At 39.7% G+C, this 19,919-nt stretch overlaps 1 protein-coding gene across 1 annotated transcript; it reads right to left on the reverse strand.

Moving 5' to 3' along the window:
• Window positions 1–346: 346 nt before the first annotated feature.
• On the reverse strand, window positions 347–19,196 carry LOC150079533 (ATP-binding cassette sub-family C member 1-like). The gene is made up of 31 exons (XM_090383408.1): window positions 18,961–19,196; window positions 17,532–17,708; window positions 17,186–17,311; window positions 16,851–16,988; window positions 16,636–16,746; window positions 16,406–16,467; window positions 16,162–16,278; window positions 15,474–15,653; window positions 15,088–15,262; window positions 14,691–14,945; window positions 14,498–14,563; window positions 14,205–14,342; window positions 13,855–14,001; window positions 13,220–13,304; window positions 12,908–13,101; window positions 12,638–12,814; window positions 12,383–12,550; window positions 5,874–6,064; window positions 5,446–5,629; window positions 4,874–4,969; window positions 4,633–4,753; window positions 4,039–4,183; window positions 3,776–3,941; window positions 3,311–3,510; window positions 2,886–3,012; window positions 2,657–2,758; window positions 1,509–1,655; window positions 1,240–1,398; window positions 959–1,125; window positions 678–872; window positions 347–465 (listed from the first exon to the last, which is right to left on the reverse strand). The coding sequence occupies exons 1-31, from the start codon at window positions 19,000–19,002 to the stop codon at window positions 354–356; spliced, it is 4,470 nt and encodes a 1,489-aa protein (XP_090239534.1). The 5' UTR covers window positions 19,003–19,196; the 3' UTR covers window positions 347–353.
• Window positions 19,197–19,919: the final 723 nt, after the last annotated feature.

The raw sequence follows: 19,919 nt of genomic DNA on the forward strand, positions 1-19,919 counted from the left end.
TTTACAAAGTGTTCATTATTGTTCTTGACATACTAAACAACACCACAGGAATTTACATCTTAGTATTAGTGCGAAGACGTATCAGTCGAATTTCTGTGCAGTTGAATTGAAGATAGAAGTTATTGCAAACTCGTATGGTTTCCATGATGTAGATGAGATGGAATAGATTAATTGGAGATTTTGCATCTGGCGATTAGGTATTTGAACTTAATCCTCCTAAAATGATACTGCCACGATAAAGGTTTCGATATCTAACACAAATAAAACTTCAATCAGACCATGCATTCGACATCAGTTTCTTAAATAAAATAAATTTATTCCATTAATTACAAAATTGATTTAATTTCATCATATCATACAAGACCAGCATCTTTCGCCATAGAGTAAAATTCGGTTTCAGTGTTGTCCAGGAGTTGCTGAAGGTTTCCAATCTCTACAATCTTTCCTTCACTCATTACGATGATTCTGTAATAAAAGGAAGAAAAAACAAATCATTAAACGCACAGAAAATGTTTACAATTTCAATCCATCAAAGATTTTAATTCAATGACATTCCAATCCATCAAAGATTCTTATTCGAACTCTTTCCAATGAACAGCGTTAGACTAGCGCATTAAGACAATCCAATAAAGGGCCTTCCTTTCTTACCAAAAACATAATTTAACAGCGCTACCTACCTGTCACTGTCTAGTATCGTGTGGAGACGATGAGCAATGGTAACCACCGTGCAGTCTTCGAACTCCGTCCGTATCGTGTGTTGAATGAGTCTGTCCGTTTCCATATCAACCGCAGCCGTCGCTTCATCGAGGACAAGGATTTTCGTTTTCTTCAGCAGCGCCCTGGCTAAGCACACCAGCTGTCGCTGTCCGACACTTGAGAAAACAAAGAATTTCGACTCATATTCGAAAGCTGAAAATCATAACCCAGAAATAAACGTCACAACTGCCAAGCTACATACCTCAAATTTTCTCCCCCTTCTTCTATCTTATGATGCAGTCCTTCGCTTAAAGACGACACAAAATTCTTAAGGTGGGAGTGGTCCAAAGCAACCCACAAATCCTCATCGGTATACTCATTATTCGGGTCAAGGTTCATCCGTAATGTGCCAGTAAAAAGAACTGGTTCCTGGAGAAAAAAAGAGAAGAAATAGTGGTGAAAAAAGATGGCAGGTTGATTAATGGGTTGCTACCACAACGTTCAGTAAATGCTCATCGGTTTTCCATGGAAACCATGACCTACCTGAGGTATAATTGTTAACTTTGATCGTAAATCATGAAGGCCAATTTCCACAACGTTGACGTCATCTATTACAACACTGCCCTCTGTTGGTTCTATCATTCTGAATAGGGATAGTGTGAGAGAAGATTTTCCAGCTCCAGTACGTCCGACAATGCCTATCTGAAACGATCCGTTTAGGTTCAAATCATTGGGAAATTGCACTTGATTTCTGTGGTCACAAATCTAGTAAGTCTGCGTGGGATTTTAGATGATTAAAAAAAAGATCTTACCTTTTCACAAGGAGCGATGTCCAGATCGATATTCTTCAGCACCAAATCCAGTCCACTTCGATAGCGGGTGCTGTAATTGTTGAAGAAAATAGCACCATCATTTGGCCAAAATGAACTTGGCTTTTTGTCCCATATTTCCCAAGGAGCCTAGGAAAAAAAAGTGTTCTGAAAGATCATTGAAACTTATAGAAGTAGTCGAATTGTGTCAGCAGTAACGAATCTGTAGTGTCTGTATTTTCTACTTTTGCCTGAAAAATTGATCTCCTATTTAGCTAATGTCACATCTTTTTGAAGGTGCCTCCGTGGGCAGGAGCAGCATTGGGTAGCACGCGCTTCTTGATCAGACCGTGGTTCGAGCCCGTGACCACCAAATGCGGAAAGGTCAGGAAATGACCACCGCATATCCACGGAGCAATATGGCCTTAGTTGCTAATGCTCCTAAAAAAAAAAAAACCAAATAACAAATAAATAACATGTGAAATAAATGACAGATTATCTTTCAATACAAAGGACATCATAATTAGAAAAATGATTATTTAATTCTCTCCTTGGATACACAGAATGGTATGTGGCTTATTTTCCATATAGATTAAGTTGAGGCCATTTGTCCCAGGATTCGAAAGGGAAAATTGGTCATTCTATCTTTAAAAGCCTCTGGGCCGTAGTTAGCCAATCTCACATATAAGAAACTTCTTAAATGGTCCTCGTAAGTTCTTGTGGACTTAAAATGGTAACTCTTGAAACTGTAATGAAATAGCATTGCATTTTTAATGACAACGATCCATTTTTAGAGATGGATGCATTTCTCATACATTGCTTAAAGTATTTTAATTCTACAAATTAGTTGTATTCTTCCAAAGAAAAAAGAAGGAACGCAGTATGTGGCATCCTACTACAACACCCCTTCGGAAATATCCAGGTCTACTGTGCCCTCAAAATGCCTACCTTCCACATGACCTCCGAAATTAATTATACTTCGACTGATGTTTCCATCTACGTTGAAGGATAGTGTGTACTGCATTGCCCAATAAATCTTCGGTACAGCAAGTATAACAATGGTTTGAGACACTTTTTGAATTTTTCCAAAGAATTTAGCTACAAATGTATTAACAAAACAAAGCTAAAAGAATTACAGAAGAAACTTTTACCTCAGGCTTAAGGCGTGAGTATTCATCAACTCTCTCCACTGAAACCAGTTGAGTTTCCAGCATCGTAGACAGCCGAACCAGCCAAGCCAAAGCATCAGTAACCTAAGAGCAAACACAAATACAATCATATTTTAAATTCTGGCGTTTTAGTACAACTGATGTTACTAAAAGTTCTTATAAAACACCAGTTCTTATGCCTATTGTTTATTGGCATTTATTCAAAACTTACGTTGATGGCATAGGACACAGCCAATCCTACCAGACCAGCTTCTATAACGCCCCTGCCAAGAACTGCCATTAAAGCTGTCATAAGTACTATTAAAGCTCCAAGAAAATCAACGCGTACCGAGAGCCACCTAGTGGAAAAAAAGCTAATGGATTACAATTATAGGGATATATATGAGAAATATTTTTGCCATAATCACCATAAAGGATCACTAATTAGAATAATTTGATTATTCACTGTTTGATTATCAACCATGGAGGAAGTACCCAAGGCCGGCTTTAGGGTGGTCCCTAATAATTTTTTATCTATATTACACCAAAAGATTTTTTTATAAAGTGGAATAGGTTGCACAATAGAACCACTCGCCCAGTGTATTATTTACCCTACAGCCGGCCCTGGCTCTCTACCATTGTTACTCAGATATTTACCTGTTCAGGGACACGTTCAGAAAGAGAGATTTGAAGTTCATATCGACTTTATCATCTGACATCTTCACGAATTCTTTTTCAACAGAATAAGCCCGAATGGTGCACGTGCCTTGGATGGACTCTGAGAAGTGGCTATAGACGGGCGATCTGGTTACAGATTCCAGACGTCTCAGCTGTCTTGAGGATACTATGTACAGTTTCTAAAGAAGATAAAAGTCATTAAAAGAAGTAATTAAGATTCTGAAATCGAAAACCGTAACCATTAAACTGTGGGGTTTAGTATGCGATGATCATAATACAATAAGTAGCAAGAGTCTGTTTAGTTTTATGTTATTTAAATATTAATGATAATAATAGAACTAGAGGGACAAAACAACCTTTGTTACTGGTTGAAAAAAAGAAAATATCTTTAAAACGCCCTACGAGGGACTAAAACTTACAAAACAATACTCAAAGCCAACTTACCATCACGCAATAATAAATAATACAAATTGGCACCAAGGCTCCAATAAAGATACGGTTGGATACACAGATTATGATAAAAGATCCCAGTACACCTAGGAAGTTGAAAATCCACGTGTCAGCAGTAGTTGGGACATTCACATCAATAATATCCGTGTCCTTCCCAAATCTGAAAGAGTTCGAAAAAGAAAATCCCCAATTTTGATCAAAGCAACCACCCCATAGTGAATCGGAGAAGATTTTGGTACATTTTGATTCATACTTGCCTGTTCAGCATTCTTCCTAGCGGCGTAGTGTCAAAAAATGACATAGGAGATCGCAATATTGACAGTAACATCCCCTGGTGAAAAAGATTGGAAGCTCGTGTAGAAGCAAACGCCAGCATAATCGCTCCAAAGAATACAAATATACCTGGAAAATATTAATTAAAACAGTAAGTCATTCAAATAAATATTAAATTTAAATTATTCAAAGAAGTTACACTAGCTATCCAAAATATTAGAAACTGAGCCAGGGTCGGATTTAAACTTGTGACCCTGAGACAATATTAAAAAGGGATTTTTTAAGATGGAGCGAGGCCCCTTTTAATGCGAGGCCCTAAGCTGTAGCTTGTTTAGCTTATATATAAATCCGGCCCTGAACCAAGCCTCTACTTTGTAAGAAGTGACATGGATTCGTTTAATAGCCGAAAAGCAAATACAAAGTTGCCCAAAGTGGAGCAAACGTTTATAATCATGACCATAGCTTTTGATTATCACCATAAATATGGGAAGTTCTTTGTTTCAAATACTTTCCACTAGGGAAAAGGGATAGTAAGAATTTCCTATTTTCACCAAGCAATCCTTGCCTGCCTTACAAACCTTTTCCAATGCCAAATACACCGTACACAGAAATGCGAAGATTCCTTAACGGGATATCTTGGGAGCCATCCGGTAATGGATTGTCTTCTGTCCATTCGCTTAGCCATAAACTGGATAATATCTACGAATAAGAGAGAAAAAATCTAAGTTTAAATGCATATATTGACATTTTTAACTTTAAGATTATTTCCAGGATTACCTTATCCAATTATAATCATGAATTCTATTTAAAAACAATTACCTCTAATACTTGATAGCCAATATAGCCTATCACTGTAGCAATGGCCAAGCGGATACTTGCATTCCTAATGTATTTCATGTACACTGAGGCCGAAACCTGTTTGAAAAATGAAGAATAAGTGGTTAAAGAAAGGAGCTGTTTTAATTAATACGTTGGTCCTAAAACTCTAATTAAATAAGATTGCTTTAGCCATACGAAATCTGCTCAAAAATTTCGAAGATTTTATTTATTACAAAGGAAGCGGTGGAAGTAGAGGGACAAGGTGATGATTAGGTTGGAGCCTTTGGACTAAATGATTAGGTTGGACTAAATTACACATCTTAATAAAATTTGGGCGTTCGTCCCAAATTTTAACTTAATGACGAAGTCCAAACACCCAACGGAATGGGACAACGGAACTCATTCGGCTAACAATTAAAGACTTCCAGCGATGCTTCCAGAAGTGGTAGGAACATTGATACGTGCATATCATCGTGGTAGAAATATTTCGAAGGGGATTGCTTTTTAAAAAGAAAGTCTTGGACCTTTTGATCAGGCCTCGTATGCTAAGCATTTATTTCATGATCTCTTACCTTTCCTTCCACCATCTTTTCTTCCTCTACAAGCGTAGCTTTCTGTATTGTTGCTGTTGTGCCTTCTTCTACTGATTTCGAACGCGAAAGTGCCGATGAAGCCTGTCTGCTGAGTGGTCTGCGTCTCCTTATTTCTTTTAACTCTTCAGCTTCCTCTGAAGACAGTTGTGAGGTTATGCTGGGGCTAGCAATTAGAGAGTTTTATATTAAAACGATGGATTGCGGAGTAACAGATTTAAAATAGCTTTAAATATTTAAAAATAGTTTAAACAATATATTGACTGAGGGAGACCTCAGCTTGTCTAACCACAGCTCTGAATTTTATGTTCTGTTTAAAAACACCATAGTTGGAATTAACGAAGAAACTGAATCACAGGGTCAAAGGATGTGATTAAGATTAAATCCAAGAAATTCATTTCTGCGCTAACCTCTTTTGATCTTCATCGTTGTCCGGCTCGCTGTCATAGTCACTTTCCTCCAGAAAGAACTCGGAAGACAAAGATTTCCTAGCCAGCAGCTGTCTGTAGGTTCCAGTATCGGTAATTTTACCATCCTTCATCACAACTATTGAGTCAACCTCTGACAGCACAGACAGATTGTGAGTAACCAAAACCCTAGTCTACAAGAAAACAAAAGTAAAATAAACTCGGTTAGATTAAAAGAGTTTCTTAAATGGTATTTAGTAGTCCTAAAACTTTCATATTACAAAGGATGTCTTAGCCATGCGACAAACGTTAAATTCTTCAGTGGATGATGTTAAGATTACAGAATGTTATACATTTATCTACCGTTAATATCATTGGTCAACACCAAAATAGTCAATTCTTCTTAATTTCAGCATGGGAAAAACGAATATAAAATTAAAACTCTCAGTTAGCTCTCGGTTCCACGATAAAGGCCCTCTTGTGATTTAGGGAAATATTTTTGGTGAATGCTAGGGAATTTTGGAGTCTAGAGAATAGATAGGTTGGCAAAACTGTGGGTGGTGATGCGACATTTTCCATTCAGAAACGTCGATTTACTCCACTTGTGAAGACAGCCTACTACCATTATTTTGGCTGTAAGGTAGGGGATGAAGACAAACCCTGGGCACTTCATATTTGCTGCAACACATGTGCTGTAAATCTCCATGGATGGTTGAATAACAAAGGACGTTCAATGCTTTTTACCATCCCAATGATTTGGAGGGAGCCTTAAAATCATATAAATGACTGTTATTTCTGCATGGTACCTCCTCTTAAACATGGCATGTCAAAAAAAAGGAAGTAGACTGTGTAATACCTCAACGTCCCGTCAACTATTCGATAAGTGACACATGGGGATGGTTTGCCTGTACCTCACCCTACAGAAGATTACACTTTGGAGTCTGATGAAGATGGGAACTGTGAGGAATGTTAGTCAACCTGGGCCTTCAACATCGCAGGATACTTTGTGCCAGAACCTGAGTCGCCGAATGAGTCACACAGAATCACTCGAGGTAAACTAAGTGATCTATTTCGAGACCTAGATCTATCGAAAGAAAAATTCTGGGAACAAGGTTCCTACACTGACACCTTGACAGTTGCAACCAAATGTCAAGGTGTCATCAGTGTATACAGGAGCAGGCACAATGCTTTGACTCCATATTTTTAAAGTGAAAACAACCTTGTTGCCTGCTGTGATGTCAATGGTTTGATGACAGCTTTGAATGTGGAGGACTGGAGACTATTCATAGACTCATCAAAGCTAAGTTTAAAAGCTGTTTTGCTCCACAATGGCAACGCTCTTCAATTCCTCTAGGCAATGCTGTTCACATGAAGTTATATCTGTTTAATATAATAATTACTGTTTCTCGGTGGCAGTGAGGATAATTTGTGAAAGTTCTCCACTAGTAATTCACTTGTCGACACCCACTGGTGTTTCACTACATCCGGTGGGTGCGGGACTTGTGCATTCGGCACAAACAGATAACGTCAACCCGGGTCTAGGGAAGGACACCGGGCAGCAGCTGCCCGGTGCCCTTCTTTAGACCCGGGGGTATTGTACCTGAGGTATTGTACCACCGCCAATACAAGGCAGCTGTCCCCGCTGCCTTGAATTGGCGGTGGTACCATACCTCACACATGTTTTTAGGCTATCTTTGTAGAGGTTCTATGCCAAAATGGGTGGAGATGGGCCTTTTTCCACCCTCTATTCTGGGATACACGTACGCAATGCACCAGGTGGTCAAATATAAATGCTTATATGTGTAACGAGAATGTTAATTTATATAAAACTGTATATATACATATATATCTTCTTGTAAGTATTGTGTGTATATATATGTAATAATAATTGTGTACAAATAAATGGAAATGAAAAAATGTCCACATGAAGGAGTCTGCGCGGTAGCACAGTGGTATCGTCACCGTCCTCCCCACACCGGGTTCGAATCCCGTCAATGACACGAGGAACTTTAGTGGGCTCTTTTCACTACGTGGCTGAGTTAGTCGGTCTCACGCGTAGATAGCAATGCTCCTCCCCCAGAAATTGGGGTTTTTTCGTCCAGAAAACAGACAAATCGATCAGAGAACACACGCAATTTACAGTCATAATACATACACTGAGTGATCACTGAATTATGACCACCCCTATAAAAACTGAATGCGACCCGTTGACCACGTGAGATACGAGAGTGCGCAGTTAGTCGACCTACGTAGCATAGATAAGGTGTCATTGTTCAGTAGGTAGTAAAATTCCGAGTGTGATGGGTAAAAGGAAGGATTTATCATCGGACTTTGATAAAGGACAGATTGTGTGTGCTCGACGACTGTTGCCTCGATTTCCCAAACGGCTGAAGTGGTGGAATGTTCGAGAGCCACCGTAGTCAAAGTATACCAGGACTGGCGTCAAAATGGTCACACAACGACCCGACGACAAAACTGCAAAGGTCAGCGAAAGGTGGATGTTAGAGGTGAGCGCTGGGTCCCACGACTCGTACAGGCGCAACACTGTTGGAGGGTTGACTCCCCAATACAACAAGGGCCAACCCGGAACAATATCTGGCATGACCATGTGTCGCACGCTCGCACGTATGGGCTATACCAGCAGACGACCCCTACGGCATCCTCTCCTAACCAAGGTTCATCGGCGTAAAAGACTCGCCTGGTGCAAAGAGCATGCAAGTTGGACATTAGAAGACTGGAAGGTGTGCTGATCGGATGAGTCACGTACAAGGCAGCCATCATCCCAGCAATTACATATGCCTCCGGCGCCTGGTATCAAAAGGCCTCAACAGTGGTGAATCGTCGACGATTGGAAATAATACACAGACCGATCCTCCTAACCATCACCCGAGCATGCAATACAGTATCAACACATGCACTGCAAGTTATCACGGGAACCTTGCCTCTCGACTTGGAAGTAATCCGCACAGGAATGCAGCAGCAACTCAGGCGTGGAAAAGCCACAACGTATCTAGACCTTACCACAGATCCGATAAATAACAGACAGGTAGAGAAGAAAAGACTGGAAACATACCTACAAACAATCTGGCAGCAACGTTGGACTGCTCAACCAAAGGTGAAATAACTCGAAAGTTTCTACCTAATCTCCAACAGGTCTACCCACAATATCCGCAATGGTTCACCCCGGACACTACACTACTTACCTCCTCACAGGACACAGAGCGATTCGCAACAAACTGAACCTCCTTGGCATCACAGATAATCCCATGTGCGCGTGTGGCTCCCTGGAGACATGGGACCACATAATGCATGAATGTGAACACTATGAAGATCTACGTGGACACCTGATCACACAGATACAATTCAACCCCAAAAACCAGAAGCATTATCTACTAGAGAATGAAGCAAATTACAAGCAATTCTCTAAATTTGCCCAGAGCTTCTACGCCAGACGGCAAACCCTCCCACCGCCAGCAAACCCTGAGCAACCAGAACCAACATAGCTCACTGCTTTTACGACCACACCAAGCCGCACTGACCTGCTCAATAACCAGCAGAACAAAAACAGGAGCCTCGAATCCCTATTTCCCCATTGTGACTGAATCCAAACATCCCGACTTTCACTCCCGGACAGGCCATAGGGCCCACGGAAAAACCACGACTACCAAAGACAAGTCCAACCTATAGCGTGCAAATGACTGTACATACCCAGGTTGGGACCAAAGCACAGAAATGAACATGTAAAGACTGCCACTATGGCGAGAACAGATCCCGCAAACAGTGATCGTAAAGATCTGACTCTTTTAACCCACAACTGGGGCGTTGTCCAATCTATAAAGACTAACGACCAAGCAGCTGTCGCTCTGCACAGACACCAAATGGACATGATTGGACCTTCAATCCTGATGAAAATCCTTCCCAACTGACACACGGACGGGACTCAGTCCCATGAGTGACTCTCACCAAAAAATGAAGAAGAACCAGCACAGTCGTTGTAGGAACTTGACAAGAAAGCCTGAACGAGTTCCATTAGCCCTGGATGGTAGGCCACTGATGATAGACGACCATTTCGCAGCCACAAGCGTTCGCGCCCTATTAGCGATCTGGGTCAGCTCCCTTGTCTGGCCCACTATTACTCCCCTTTCCCGGTGGGGGAGGGAGACGGCTTGCCATCTCCTGCAACCCCCACCACCCTTCTCTTCTTTCTGGTGAGGCATGGGTATGCCCCACTGCAAGCTGGAGCTACCTTCCCTATCGGAAACTTTTTTCTGAATATATCCCCCCAACTTCAGTCTCCCTCCCCCACTCTAACTATACGCAAGCGAAAGTCCCACACAATCCAAATTTAACCATCAAAATAAATTTCGCCCAAAACTCTCGTCTTCTCATTCTAGCGCCTTCACCACGCGAACTAACCTATATCAATCGATGTGTATGTATATGCATTTTTGTATGTATGTATATGTGCACTTTTTTTTTTATAGGTCCTAGCCACTGAAATCTAAGGGAATTACGTGGCAGGACCTAATAATTTTAATACTGGTGTATCTGGTCTGCCTCCACGGGGCCAAAGTGGGGCAACGTTGGGCCTCAGCAGGGGTCCAGCGGCTAAATGACCAGATGAACAACGGTACATGATGCTACACGTGTACAATATCCATACACTTTTAAATCTCTGGCATTTCCAGCAAACTGGCACACCCATCAACGCGGAGATGGGAGAAACGCTTGGTGCTTGTATGACCCTAAATACACTTTACATTTTACTCCACACTGGATGGTCGTGTACGGATTTGGCGTCAACTACATGAGGCTCTTCACCCATCATGCATGGTATCAAAAGTGCAGATCGGTGGAAGCAGTTGTATAGTGTGGGGTATGTTTCACTGGCAGGAATCTGGACCCTGGTGCATGTGGAACAACGTATCAGTGGTCTCCGCTATCGTCAACTGCTTGCTGACTGTGTACACCCCGCTATGTTACACTTTTTCCCGAATGACGATGGTGTCTTCCAAGATGACAATGCGCCGAGCCATCGGGCAATGATGTGCGGGAATGGTTTAAGGAACACAGTTCTGACTTCCAGCATATCGAGTTGTTGGAAGCATTCGGGAAGTCCAACCAAGCTGTGTGTAATGCGGGCAGGCATATCAGACGTCTGGATACACCAATCACCTTCATACCTGCATTGCTGACCGCATTACGCACAGCTTGGTTAGCCATACTTCCCGGACGCTTCCGACATCTTGTTGAATCAATGCCACGTCGGATAGCTGCTGTACGGAGGGCAAAAGGAGGTCCTACGAAGTATTAGGTAGGTGGTCATAATTCAGTGATCACTCAGTGTGTAACTTGTGCTGAAATCTTTAGCTTTTGCCACAGTCTTTGTAGAACATTCTTCACCAGGTTTTTTTTTTTTTTTTTGTAAATGTCTTCCGATATATCCCACCATTTGGCCTTCAAAACGGTGACCACCTGGGATTTTTAGGCAGTCTCTCCTCGCAAGCACCCGATGATCCAATTCAACACAGAAGTTCGCTATAGGATTGAGGTCAGGCTCTGTGCTGGCCAGTCCTGCTATTTCGACGCGAATGTCGTCAATCCAATCTTTGACGCGAGCTGTATGACACGGAGTGTTGTCCTGCTGACACAGAGATCTGTCAGGACCTCCTGAACAGTATTGCATTGTGACAGCACATTGAGGAAGGTCGTGAAAGCTACCCCAGAGATAGCGTGATGGACTGGAGCTGTTTTTCATGGGTTGATCTGGGACCATTGATTGTTTTGGGTAGCTTTCACGGGCAATGCGCCACACCCAGGCACGACCGTCAATCTTGTAGACCATATACCGTGACTTGTCACTCCAAAGCACATTTTCCATTGTTCTGCAGTACAAGAACTGCAGGCCTTACAGCAAACTAGAAGGCGTCTGGCATAAGTCTGGGTGATTAGTGGGTTTTGAATGGCTGCATGACCATGGTAATCAATATCAAGCAGCGTCGTGATCATTGTACTGGTGGTGACATATATCTGAATCATCCCACTGATGTTCCGTGCATGTTGCGACAACGTCGACCTGCGTTCCAAGCGGATGATTCTCTGCAGGGCTCTCCTGTCACGTTCTGTTAGCTTCAGCGGTTTTCCGAGCCATTTCGTGACGGTTTCAACACCAGTCCGCTTCCATTTGCAGATCAACATCACCAATCGTCAACTTAGGGATCCCAATGCCGTTGAAATGTACTGATGTGGCATGCTATTATCATTTCGCGCTGGACGTCTGTTAGCTCCGTCGTTCGCGACAATTTCCTGAAAACAGAAAGAGCTGTAGCTCATAAACGAAAAGATTTCGGACTTATGTTTTATACGAAATTTTTTTCATCGTTTTTCAGGTGCTGATTCTATCCTGAAAGTATGGCCCACAGTTTATTAAACACCTTGTAGATCGGGATAAGAAATTTATGAGAAACAATCGTTACAGGTTGAATATTCACAATATACTTAAGCTGACCTACCTTACGACGTAGCATTCCCTCAGGACCGATGATATGTTTGAAGATATGTTTTCCTACGTGGGAATCCACCGCACTCAATGGATCATCCATGAGATAAACGTCAGCATCTTGATAGATAGCTCGAGCAAGACTAACGCGCTGTTTCTGTCCACCACTAAGATTAACTCCCTGAAATAATTAGTTTATTCTCAATATGTTATCAATTTCTCTTATAATCTTCATTTCATCTTTACTGGTACATTTTAAAAATTTTACCTTTTCCCCAATCTCTGTCATATCCCCAGCAGGTAACACCTTCAAATCAGGACGTAGACAGCATCCATCCAATGCCTTTTGGTAGATGGCGTCGTGATAGCTTTTTACGAAGAGTATATTTTGTTTGAATGTGGCATTCTGGATCCACGCTTGTTGTGGTGTGTAGGCCACCTTGCCCTAGAAATGGAACAGATAATTCATTGATCTACTGGTTCACTTTATCAGACATTGTCTTTAATATCGAGTGCATTGAACTTCGTGTTTTCCTACCTGGATGTTCACTGTTCCACCTAGTTTATACATGTCTCCTAGAATAGCAGACAGGAGAGAAGATTTCCCTGTACCAACTTGACCCACTATTGCAATGAGTTTTCCTTTTCGTACATTTAAATTGATGTTTTTAAGGGTTGGAGACTGGTCCAGCGACCATGAAAAAGTTGCTCCTTCGACCGAGATGGCCATTTCTACAAGTTATTATTAAAAATAAATAAATAAATAGAAACAAAATCGATTGTATTAAGTCAATGCTGTCATTATTAATAATATTTTTTCAAAAATATCGCTACAGATACGATATCTAACCTTTGGGTGGATCGTTTCCGATCCTGTTCGGATCCAGTTCCTCACAGTGGAAAAATATGTTTAGTCTTTGCAGAGAAACTCTAGTCTGAAAAAGAAAAGAAATAATTTAATTATTTAAACTTTTAATTATCTTCACCTTGCATAGATTTATGCCCTCGTGGGTTTTTTCTCCCGGAAACTGGGGTTATTCATCCAGCAAACAAAAATCAGAACACAGACAGTATACAAGGAGCAATATGGCCTTAGTCGCTGATGCTCCTAAAACCCTAAAACAACCACAGCAGGACTCTCAAAGAGAACAAAATCCATTGGATGCCGAAATGGAATCTCAAAGGACAAACAGCTTGGTCATAGTCAACCTACCAAGGACAAAGACACATTATTCTTGTACAAATATGGTTTTTGATAGATACAAGTATAATGTTTTCAAAGACTGGAATAGAACTCTAAAAATAGAAATCCTAATTGCAGATGGACACAGCAATGAGATATCATTGCTATGTCCATCTGCAATTAGGATTTCTATTCTTGATATCTCATTGCTAAACACAGCAAATGAGATATCAAGCAATATACAACATATAACTTAGTTAAGATTATTTTAAAACTGTAGATTGAAATAAGAATCCAATTACCTGAACAAGGCTATTTATTACTTCAGGAATCTGCTTTAAGGCTTGTCTTAACATGTTAAAAAGAGTGAGAGAAACAAATGCCGTGCTGGGATCGAGGATATTATTTTCGTCAGACAATACAAAGGTAGCAAACGATATTATTGTCACCTTTAAAAAAAAAGATAATTAATGATCAGTGGTTATGATAGTATATTATACTATATTATAAATATATAAACCGAATATTGTAATGGATAATAAAATATTTCACTAAATAGTAAAATTTGCTGAAAATCGTTGAGATTTATGAATAAACGTTATTTAAATCTTCTTAATTATATCTTTTTTAATTAAAATTCTTAGGTCCTTACCATAAAAGGAGTACAACTCCAGAGGAAAGTTATTCCAGCATTTACGAAGGCGTACTTTCTAATAATGGCCACTTCCTTTTTCCTAATGTTGGTCACATGATTCATGAAAGGAATTTCCCAAGCATACAACTTCAGAATCTAAGAAAAAAAAGGGCTCACTTTAAGTGACTAGAAAAACATTACAAATGGATATTACCACAACTTGCAAACAATGAATATCGTTTACCAAATATTACAATTCATTTGAAGACAACAAACCAAAATTCCAAGATGGCTGAATATCAGAATTTTACCTTAATCGCTGACATTATCTCGTTCGTATACTTCAGACGCGAGTCTTTTAGTTTCATCTGCCTTCCCTGGAAGAAGGACACAAACCAAAAATTAAATTATTTGGTAAGAATCATGTCTTATTTCCAAGAATTCGTGTTTTCTTTATTTGCTGAAATAAGTAGGGATATATAAATAAATATTTGTCAACGTTACCTGTAAAACACGGGCTATGCGAGCTAAAATTCCAGTGATTGGCATAGCCAAGATCATCACTGCTAAACCAGCAAGGCATGCTGGTCCCAAATACTGCCACAGTAAAGCAATTGTCAGGATAATACGTAATGGTGCACTCCAGATAAAATTTATATGAAACATCACCCGAAATATTCTGTCCGAATCTACAGCCATCAGATTGACCAATTCTCCAACGGTATATTGACGTCTGGACATATTGGAGATACGCAAAGACTGCGAAAAAACAGTAAAGGATTATAAATTTACAATAATATTTCAAATAACTAAAAATATTCAAGAAGTTTTAATATTGGAATCCAAATTAGAATCAACCAAACAGACACAAATAATGTTGACTATTACTGATTTCGCTGACCTTCTTGTAGATTGAAGAAGTAAGGGCTGCTTTAACCTGGACGGCCGTTGCAATATTATAGTACATGGAATGAGTACCAAAAAGCTTGGAAATTATTGTTGATGCAAAGAGGGCTGCCGTATACACATAACCTTTCCATATGGGTTCATCTCCAGATACGAACTGGATGAGGGAACTGAAACAAATAGGCATACGAGTATAAAAGAGTGGTATAATTCTTCCGTTGATTATATAAATAAATTGAGAAATTCTGGTTGTATTTCGGGTTTTGTTAATAGGTCTTCTTAGGTACGTCATTTGCAATAAAGTTAAATTTTGCTATTATTGAGAGGCCCGAAAACCAAGGTACACAAATAAACTCTAGACATCTCTTTGATGACACTTACTCAAGAAGAATAGGTAGCAGTAACTTGGTAAGACCAAAAAATAGTTCCATCAATGCACCGATACTTAACAAAGGCCAAAATGCCCTCGCTAATAACCAGGCCATCGACGATTGCTTTGCTTTTATGGTAACTTCCTCCTTTTCCGATGGAGAGGTTTCTTCTGACGAAGAATGCTTATGTCTGTAAGAGAAAGATTGTACATCAGAGAGACTAAAAACAAAATTGTCTGAGAGAACTTCAAGAAAAAAACTCAAAATAAAAATGTGAATAAATTATTTAAATAGATTTAAGGTACGTCAGTTACTGAAATTAAGAATCGGTGTTCTTTTTTTGTGCTTCTTGAGTCATGCTTTTAAAGCAAAACAAAATTGGGTTGATACTCTTAGTACAAATACCTGTCTTACTAATAGAGCTTGTTTATCGGACTCCACCTATTGCAGACAATACAATTCTAGTATTCTATAATGGGTCACGGAATATGATTGCGTGCAGAGGATTCTGTGGAGCTACCAATAAAGAAAACAGCTAACGTTTTATTTTTTTCAAAACTGGACTGGAATGATCTATTGTTTAACTCACAACTGCCTCATCAGGGAGGGATTCTTTCTACTAATGGATACCTTTCTGTGCGATTTAGAATTCATATTGAGTTTACCCAAGAAGAGTTCTATATATATATATTACTTACAGTTGTTTCTGCCATCGGGAATCCAGTTTATTAAATGCAGTCTCCGAAGTGAGATAATCCGGTAGAGGAGGAAGGTCCTCATTTTTCATAATATGGCGAAATCCATAAAGCACGTACCTGATAAGAAAAAATAACACATTAACGAATGCCATTTCGAAATATATATATTAAAAAAACCAGGTATTTTAAAAATATATTTTTTCTAATGAGAGCAAAAATTACATTGAATAAATGATTAACTCACTTATCTGCCCAGGCAAATATTACACGGGACACGAAAGATTCATCTGAAAGACTGGGTTCGGTCTGTAATGCAAAAAAAAAAAAATACTGAAATTAGCAATACAGTATATAGTTTAGAATTACAGAACAGCCTCGATTATCCGAACTAAATGGAGAATTCCTGTCCGGATTATCGAATACCGGCGAATTTAGGCCTATAAATGAACTTAGCTAAAAATAAAACACATTTACCTTTTCGTCTGACCATACTTCACCGAATCCAGAGAAAAACAACTGGCATATAACGAGAGGATAGTTCAAAACAGTAAGTATGTACTCAGTTTCACTAACAACGTAAATCTCCTGGAAAAAGAAGAAATAAAAACAAATCGTAAAAAAATATAATTAAATATATTTTATACAAAAAATTTATTTTGCATATTATTCAACGCAAAGTGGACTCTTACCTCTAGGAATGCTCTCCTCAGAACTGAATGGTATGTGATGGTCCCACACAAAGATAAAAGGAACCAGAATATGAAAAGTATAATGGATGACCTTTTACCTCTTTTAATGTCTCTCCCTTGTAGAAACAACACCAACACCTGAAAAACGAAAACGCGTATACACGGGCAAATCAATAGATGAAAGAAATACAAATATTAAAAGACAATTTACTATTAAAACTTTATTAACTATCTTTGATATTTAAATCAATATTTTTCAAAGTTGCTTCGGATAATTGGAGTTCGGATAACAGAGGTTGCGAGAAAAATGGGTAAAGAAGCTCTAATATACTTACAAATGAGAGTACTTTTATGACAGACGCTAAAATGGAGGCTGCTGGAACGTGATAAGATATCAAATGACGAGTCACCCGAAAATATAACTCAAATAGACACAGTAGAAGAAGAAAAAAAGTCACGATCTGAAATGAAATGTCGGTATGGTAACACAAATTGAGATATTTTTCTTCTTAACAGCATATTAAGAAGTAGTATTATAGTAAATTTAAGGTTTATAGTTGATCACCTGTCGATGATCAACTATAGACATGCAGAATTGGACAAAAACATAAAATCCAGAAGACCCTTAACATCCAAAAAGGAAAAACATGGCTAAGGAATGCCAGAAAACAACAGACTTACCAATTTAGTTATATTAAGACAAGAATAAGGCAGTTGTTTTTTTAGGGATGGACGTGATATCCAAATTTCTGCAGTTGCCACCAACCAGAGGAATCCATAAGGGATCCATATCAACACAGTGTTTTGGAAGCACGGGGTGAAATCGGGATCGTCTGTATACCACGTGACATCCAGATCCTGAAATGAAACAAAAGTGAATTACAGGTCATATGACATGCATCTGAAGCTGGGATCTCCAACTATATACGTTCATACAATATTACAGCCCTCCCCACCCCTAAAAATGTTCTTGCTTAACATGAAATTTAAAAAAATGAAAAAATTATCTCGTTGATATGACGTCACAAAGACAATCTTGTATTTTAGATTAGTGAAGCTCCACACCCTGAGAGCCTTTTGTATCCTTATCGGCCACTTATATCAATCCTTAACGTGTACAAAGCGGATTTCATAAGATCCTCATAGATTCCAAATTAAAAGTTGAGGAAGGAAATATCAAAGAGTACAAAACTATGATAACCTTAAAAGACTGAACAGTTTCATTTGATGTTAGATAATAATTAAAATAGATTTTAAAGAAATGGTAGATTGATGGGCACCAAATCGGGAGCACAGATTATCTTAAAATTGGAAAGATTTTCAGATAAGGCTGATAAAACTGTAATGCCAAAGTACAAAAGAAGTAGGTGTTCAATATTAAACTCAAAATTACCAAAGAATTTATTTGTGAGGTCTCCTTTAAAATATTCTCACCAACAGTACTGAAATTCTACACCTCAGTATGATGCAGATGCTTGATTAAACGGCAAAAGGAAGTCACATGATGTGTTACTACATACCCCATGATCTATTCAGGTGTTATTGTATCTACTTCTAGACGATTCCATTTGAAAATAGGTAGGGTGTTTGATAAAAGCATAGCTGTATATATAACACATTTCTTGCATTTCGAACTAAAATTATTGATAGTATATACTAGCACAGTCAGAAAGTATGAACATTCTGTACATTGAGCTACGATTTGGTTGGACCCCAACGAGCTGACCATGGAAGGGTGAACTACGAATTTGGTTACTTAAATACCAACATCGATCAACATAAAGGAAAGGTTGAAGGGTGCCTAATCTTTTCTTATATAAAATCTCCTGGCATCTTCCAACATAAATCAAATTGACGCAGAACCATCGCTTAAAATGGTAAACCGAGATGGATCAGCATAATGAGACAGAAGATTAATACAAAGTACCCAAAAACCCGAAATGTACTGTGACCTTACGTGTACCAATAACAGAATTTTAACGGCACGAGCAATGTCTACTATTTCTCTTCTGCCGTCAAAGGCCGCTTCGTTTATCGAGCGAACACGGCAACCGCCTAAGGGCTTGCGATACGGCACGAGCGCGATTTTAGTAGAAACGGAAATACTCACCCACAGCGGAGTTGCGCAAAAGCTTTGCGTTGTGCTTCCCATGTTTCGAACCTTGAATTGGAGTTTAGGGTTTCGAACGACGAAACCCTAAACAGCTGGCTGCGGGGAGAGAAGGGAGGGGAAACACCTCTTTGGTCAGACGTACAAGGGACGGAGAGAAAAAGGAAGCCGGCTGGCTGTCTTCGGTTACCTCCGGTACGCCGGCTAATCAATGTCGGAAAGAGCGCTTTGGGTTGCACATAATGTCGGACCTTGCCGCTGCCGTATCGTGTCGCTTCGGAAGGTCGCGTGACGGCGCATGCAGCCACTCAACCGTAACAACAATTGCGTACCGTTGTACAGTGGACAATGAGGGAGACGGGTTTGAAAATAGCAGGGGTGCGAAAAAAGTGGAGAGTTGGTGGAGGGCGACAAAACAAAACAACAAAAAATATGCTAATTGGGACGCGAGTAATTGATCGTTATTGGATTCCGGAGGCCGTGTACATTTGGGAACCAGTTTTATAAGAATCCTCCGTGAACATCTTGAATAACAATGCCACCATGGCAACCACACGACTTGTTGGCAAAGGGCTCTTTTCTGTCACATCATTATATACATGTATAGAACTGGTCAGTGTCCATTTGTCTCAATGTACAGATACAATACAGCAGTGTATTGTATTTGTACAAATGAGCGTCAGAGATCTATTTTGCATGCTGTACTGAGTGAACACCCCGGATTGATTCACTGGAGAAATCCTCCTTTGGCTTGAGATTGGTGAACGACAGCAAGATTTAATGGGGCCATAGATATTCCTCCTGTCATGGTCTCATCTCTGCAATAAGCTTTAATACAGCATTTACAAGAGATACACGTTAATCTGTTAGAATGCTGACCCTTCTGGTATTTGTCAGAACTGGCAGATGGCCAGCGTCATGGTCAAAGAGAAATAGGAACCATGCTATAAACCGGCAAT

The sequence above is a fragment of the Mastigoproctus giganteus genome, chromosome 10 (assembly GCF_048544385.1).
Source record: "Mastigoproctus giganteus isolate SK-2022 chromosome 10, ASM4854438v1, whole genome shotgun sequence".
NCBI classification, from domain to species: Eukaryota; Metazoa; Arthropoda; class Arachnida; order Uropygi; family Thelyphonidae; genus Mastigoproctus; species Mastigoproctus giganteus.

Coding starts and splice junctions, on each gene's coding strand:
- LOC150079533 (XM_090383408.1), bottom strand. CDS start 19,002: ATGGGAAGCACAACGCAAAGCTTTTGCGCAACTCCGCTGTGG. Junction 15,654..16,161: donor TCCCGATGGCAGAAACAACT/GTAAGTAATATA, acceptor TTTCTCTTACAG/ACATAAGCATTCTTCGTCAG. Junction 1,126..1,239: donor AGTTAACAATTATACCTCAG/GTAGGTCATGGT, acceptor TTTTTTCTCCAG/GAACCAGTTCTTTTTACTGG.